Here is a 6,000-nt window from a genome sequence, read left to right as displayed (position 1 = left end):
TGAAAGAAAAACTGGTGGCTGTTTAGCATTGTTGCATGAAGCTTAGCTTGTTTTGCATGAGAACTGGCAATGAGTTAGCTTAGTTAAGAATAAAAACTGGCAACCAGATAGTTAAGTATAGCTTAATTTAGCTTGAAACTGACAGCAGGTACCAGGGAGGCCATTTTGCTTTGCCTTCGTTCTTAATGCTAAGCGAAGCAGCCTCTTGATCTACCGTCATATATCAAGAAAGGCATGAGACTGGTATCAATGTTCTCATGTCCATTGGCAAGAAAGCAAATTACAGCATTTCCCGAAATGTTGAGCTAACGCATTTAGTCGGAGTGAAGAAAAAGAAAGACATAAAACCAAAAGTTCAGTTGCAAATCTTACACAGATCTTTATTGTTCTTTATTAACATATAGTTCATGGCAAACAAGTTGCCCCTTTTTCTTTTTATCCAACTTAACAACAAAAGCACCTTGTGCACACATACAATAACCTTCTTTTTTGTCTCCCTTCCCCCACATACTGTTTTCCATCACTTGATGTTTACCATCAATCACCCATCTACAAGCAAGATATCACATCCACTTTGACAGAAAGTCCATGGAGTTTATCATCTTGCATTGACAATCCATTTCAGTTCCAAAACTTCTTTATCCATCTTAACTCTTTTCTCTTCAGCCTTCAACAACATTCTCGTACTTTCATCAACTAGTCTCTTACATGTTTAACTGTCCCATCCCTCAGGACAAATAAATACATCCTGCTGCCTCTACTGGTGTAAGCAGTGTCCACAACTAAAGCTCCATGCAAGATGCTACACTGAAAAGTGATGTTTCATTCAGAAGTCAGCTTTTTAAAAAACCAACATGGCTCAGTTCAAAATTTTGTTTCAAAACAAAACTCCTCATCACTTCTCTAATATGATTCTGACATCGGATGATCTTCTAACACCAGAATTCATTGTGATGTCTTTTTAACAGAGAGAAACTGAAATCTCATCTGTTTCTGGATTTAAATTAATGCCTCTGACTGCAGTAAATGCAAAAAATAAAATTGTTTCTTGATCTTAACACCTGTGATTTAAAGGAATGTATAAAAATAAGATGCATCTTCTGATTGATCTAAAAATCAGACTTTTACAGCGATTTTTGTAGCTTTGTGTATCACACCTCATTATTCATGGGGATTCTCTTCCTTTCTTGCCTACTAAACATGCTCAAATTTTCAAATAACTTCACCTAAGGCTAAAACAGTGCTGCTTTATGATACCTAAAAAAATACTACCATAAATTTTAGAATATAAAAATGTAAATCTTTCATTAGCCCCCCATAAGGTCTAAAATAATGCTTAAATATCAAATTAATAGTAAACAGGATTGAATGCACCACCTCTATCTTCAAGAAATCAAAAGTCATGACACACAGATTCACATGTGAAACGTATGTTTGCCTCTCATTATGCTTCCCTTTATAGAGCTGGTGGAAGCCGTGCACTTCTCTCCAGAATACTGAGTCTCTGCGAGGTGCACTCGGATGGAGGGGTAAGGTAAATAGCTGCCGAAGAGGACAGTAACACAGAACACTGTTGTAATAATACGCACGCACGCATACACACATAAATACAAGTCCCACGCTTCTCCACGTTGTTTTTTTGACATTTATATACAAAAAGTCCACCCAGGAGTCCATTTTCTCCTTTCACGTCACTTTACACCATAGTCTCTTTTCTCTTCCCTAAAGAATAAAGAGACTTCTTGTCTTTTTTGGTTTTGTGTGACGTGGGCGAGGGTGACGTCGACGAAGATATTGACGTTGTCGACGATGCGCTGGATGAAGGGGACGTTGTGGTGGGGCTAGGGGATGTGCTGCTGCATGGCGAGCTGGGTGCAGACTGAGAGGTCGGCTGCGGGCAGTTCTCGTCTGTCTCCTCCATGTGGACGATGGCGGACACGGAGGAAGGGCGGCGCTTGGAGCGAGCATCGCTTCCAGGCGGGGTGGGAGTGGAGGGCTCGCTGAGGGGCCGGTGGACGGAAATAGCGCTGCGGAGACAGTTCAGCCACTGTTGCTTGTGGAAGACGTCGTTGACCTGCAGCGTGTGAGACTGTGCCTGGCTCGGGTCTTGGGAACGCACACGGAAAATGTTCTTGGCTGTGGGAGGGAAAAAAAACCTTGAATGAGCGAATTGATAAATTTGACAGAAGACGATCTATGTTTTTTTACATGAACAGTTTGAAACTTTTAACTTTAACAAAAGCCTCACCTTTGTCTGCATTGCTGAAAGCTCCTCTGAAGGAGCCACCCATTCTGACGTCTCCATCCTGCAGGTCCTCCAGCACGAGATCCTGCACTGGGATTGGCTGCCGGTAAACCTGGAAACAGTGGCGCTCGTTCCTAGTGACAGGGCGGGTCAGGACCAGCAGCTCGGTGAACAGGAACACATGCAGCTTCTGAAACAAAAACAAGTCATTTAGCAAAAATTAGAACCAGAGCACTGACATTTTACATAACCGCCAACAAATGTTTTCAGGAAGATGTTTATTATTATCAAAGCTCATACTTGTATAGTTAAATCACAGGTTGGTTGTGGGGCAGTTAAGCAGGCAGCTATAACCTTATATGGGATGTGAGGCTTGTGTTGATGAGTGAAGACGCGGCCAAAAGTGCATTGTGTTGATTAGAGGAAAATGTGTGTCTGTGTGTGTGCTTGCGTTCTGCTCACCGTGCCACTCTTGTTCCGAAGCTCCCCGTGACACAGCAGGCTCTTGCACTGCTCGATGCGAGGGTCTCTCTGCCTGTCATCCAGATACTCCAGCTTGTCAATGTAGTACTGGCACTCAGACTCTCCCTTCTTCATGTTGATGTCAGACAGTACGCCCTGGATGATGGTGATCTGAATGCACAAGAAATCAATCTATTAACTTCAGCCATGTTTTAGGATAACCAAAAGATAAAGATAACGCTGCGTCTTGTACTAAATGAATCTATATCCTCAACTTACTGCTTCCTCCAGGCCGGCAGCATCTGGGTGCTCCAGTGGAGTGTGTTTCAGTATCTCTTTGAGCAGCAGTGGGTACTTGACCAGGCGAGAGCGTGGAATGTCCAGGAAGCTCCACAGGTCCAGCTTCCTGCTGAAGGGGGACTCAAGGCAGCGCTGCAGGAAGTCCTGCACCCGCCGGTCCTGCTTCTTCTGGTCGAGCAGAGCCTTGGCTGCCAGCTGGTTGCTGCAGTAGTCCTTGTAGGCATTTAGCCTTGGCAACTGGAGGGAGAGAGGACACATTTACCAATGCTGCCTTCTTTAATTTGAAACTCAACTGAGTTTTGGCGGAATCGAAGAGGATGAGGTACTTGACATGACTCTTACCCAGTTTACGACTATCTGTCCAATCTGGCCAACAGTTCCGTCTGGCCCCGTGGCTTTGGAGAGCTGCGCTAGGAGATCCTCGTGCAGAGGGATGTAGGCGTCCAGGTTGCCAAAAATGTGAGTGAGCTCCTCCTCAGACATAATGGAGAGCTTCAACATCGGGTCGTGGTACGCCTGTGTACAGGAGCAAAGCCAAAATGGTCAAATAACAACATCAGGCCAAGCGGGGGTGAATGCTATGAATAGCTTTAGGGGTACAAGAGAAAGACAGAGGAATAATTCCTGTCTTTTTATAGTTTCTGGCATGGCTGTGTGGAAAGCCTGCCAGACTTTGATTTAATCTGTTTGCTTTATATGTACTCCCTCTGCCTCAGAGATTTTAAAAGTACAAACCTTGCGTGCGAGCTGGAGGTCCTCAATTAGGTCCTGTTCTCCACGAGACAGCTCAAATATGGCCTGAGGAAAGAGAGGAGAGACAAAAAGATACTTTTTATAGCAAAAAATATGAATCAGTGTGTCATTACATTATTGCAAATGACAGCCATTTGACTAAATCTGAAACTTCGGGTGCCAAATGACTGGTAAACTTTGAAGTCTATCTGGCTGCTCTCTCCTTCTTTTCTTCTCCGTGTTTAAAACTTGACAGTGTTTATGGTTTCTGACAGTTGGCTAAGATGTCTGACATATGCAGGACAAGTGGGGAAGTAGAGCAGGAGAGCGCCAGTTTGTTGGCTCGTCAGGTATATGTGAGCTTACAGCAACTGGGAAATGATCCCTGGATGACTTTTAGCCCCATTTAGACTATTTGACACAAATACTACAGGGATGTGTTAAACTAGTCTGGTAGACAAGGAAGGTTCCCCATTGCCTGGATTCCTAACACTCAGTCACCTACAACTACACTTTGTCCCTTGGAGTCCTAACTGTGTGGTACAATTGGCTTGCCATTTCTGCATGTATTGATGCTGATTCTCACCTCCTGCCTCTTGATCTCTTTGGTGGAGAAAGTTCCTTTCTGGTGGACGTCTAGCGTCTCCGACCACAGCGTGCTGTTCCTCCTTTTTGGCGGTGTTGGGGCCGCTGCCTTGCTGCAAGGCTTCTGGGGCACGCCCGGCGACTTGCCATCGCCCCTGAATGAGGCCTGCAGATGGGAAAGCCCCAGAAGTCAGATATGTTGCAAGTGGAAGCCAAGTTGAGTAGTGCAACATGCAAAACAGCTCAGAAGTGCCCCTTGACCCTAGTTCCCCTTTCCATGGATGGCACAGGCGCTTACCTGGATGGTTTGGCCGAAGCGCCGGACGGCCCCATTCTTCACCGGAGAGATGAGGTTGGCTAGCGACGTCACCCTGCCGAGAGGACGGACACGCTTGTTGCTGGGTTCCTGGAGAAGCAAGAGAAACATGGAAGAAGAGATTAGTCAGGCAATGAATCACTGCTCATGTGCAGGAACACAGAACAAATTGATCAGTAATGCCAACTGGGAGATTCTCCCAGAGACCTCAGCTGCGAGTCCAGACGCTCCCTTGCGACTTCCTTATGATAAAACACATCCATTCAAGTCATAAATCCTCATTATTTACTCCACTCCCTGCTTTTGGGCGAGGAAATAGGAGTAGCTGGAGCCGAGGTCGAGCCGCAGGCAGACAGACTGGCGGACCAGCAGACAGACACAGATACTGAGGAGCAGGAAACACTCCAGCAGCTGTTGGCTCCATCATGTGAAGAGTCTTGAGCCAGGCCAGCCCACTGAGCACAAAGACCCTTTCTGACTGCTGATCTGGAGGGGAAGGGGGTCTGGAGGAATGCCAGGAATGCACGAGACCCTGCTCTCAGCTGTTCAACACCCCTCCCCGCACACACTCTGCTACTATCTGGCCCGACAACAGCAACAAGTCCACTTGAGAGTGTATCTGTACTATCACTCAAACAGTGTAAGATAAATGCTTCCTGATTGCTGCTGCTCTTTAACCGCCTTTCCCGGAGAGACAAAGCAGTGAGGACAGTGCAGCAGTGTGTCAGGTCCGTTCAGTAAAACAGACCACCGCTGTGAGTCAGGGAAAGGAGCAGCAGTCATAAACACACCATGAATCTAACCCATCTCAAGTGTTTACACAGCGCGGCGTCGCAGGGGGTGCACAGCGGTGTTTATGGCTGCGAGTCGAGACAGGCTCTTCAACAGTCCTTGCGTGAGAGCAGCACTACACCTGGGCCAGGTGAACCCCCCCCCCCCTACCCTCCTCTCACCCAGCCCTGAGGCTGAGAGAAAGGAGAGAGCTGCTTGGCCTTGCGCCAACAACAACAGGCTGCAGAAATCAAAGAGTTGAAGATCTGAGGTAATGATTTCAAAGCCTCTGCAAAAAGATGACATGATGAGACAACCACAGCCATAATTGGCATTTCCAAAGTTTGCACTCCCCTCAGAAACATTTTTCATTTGAAGAACTTCACACTAATGATAGTGCTACAATCGAGCGCTGTACTGCTAAAAGCTGCTTGTGTTTTCTCCTGACTCAGGCCAAACGGGATTTTGCCTTGGCTCAGCGAATCTGGGAAACAGAGCAGCCATTGAGGCTCCAGGCCCTGCGGACACAGCTGTGGAACAGATCCGCTCAGTCTACTGTGGCTGTGGTCGAATCACGGTCGGCTGTGGT

General features: G+C 46.5%; 1 protein-coding gene across 4 annotated transcripts in view; it reads right to left on the bottom strand.

Moving 5' to 3' along the window:
• Nucleotides 1-354: 354 nt before the first annotated feature.
• Nucleotides 355-6,000, bottom strand: part of net1 (neuroepithelial cell transforming 1) — a 33,166-nt gene continuing 27,520 nt past the window's right edge. For all 4 annotated transcript variants that reach the window (XM_037121948.1, XM_037121949.1, XM_037121950.1 and 1 more), the window contains 8 exons: nucleotides 4,623-4,730; nucleotides 4,326-4,490; nucleotides 3,743-3,805; nucleotides 3,350-3,523; nucleotides 2,987-3,244; nucleotides 2,708-2,878; nucleotides 2,249-2,435; nucleotides 355-2,136 (listed from right to left, as the gene is read on the bottom strand). In XM_037121948.1, the coding sequence (XP_036977843.1) occupies nucleotides 1,697-2,136; nucleotides 2,249-2,435; nucleotides 2,708-2,878; nucleotides 2,987-3,244; nucleotides 3,350-3,523; nucleotides 3,743-3,805; nucleotides 4,326-4,490; nucleotides 4,623-4,730 (1,566 nt within the window). In that variant the 3' untranslated portion in view covers nucleotides 355-1,696. The remainder of the gene's footprint in view (nucleotides 2,137-2,248; nucleotides 2,436-2,707; nucleotides 2,879-2,986; nucleotides 3,245-3,349; nucleotides 3,524-3,742; nucleotides 3,806-4,325; nucleotides 4,491-4,622; nucleotides 4,731-6,000) is intronic.

This window comes from Acanthopagrus latus, chromosome 14, assembly GCF_904848185.1.
Source record: "Acanthopagrus latus isolate v.2019 chromosome 14, fAcaLat1.1, whole genome shotgun sequence".
Lineage (NCBI taxonomy): Eukaryota > Metazoa > Chordata > Actinopteri > Spariformes > Sparidae > Acanthopagrus > Acanthopagrus latus.
This window is presented reverse-complemented; position numbering and strand designations above follow the sequence as displayed.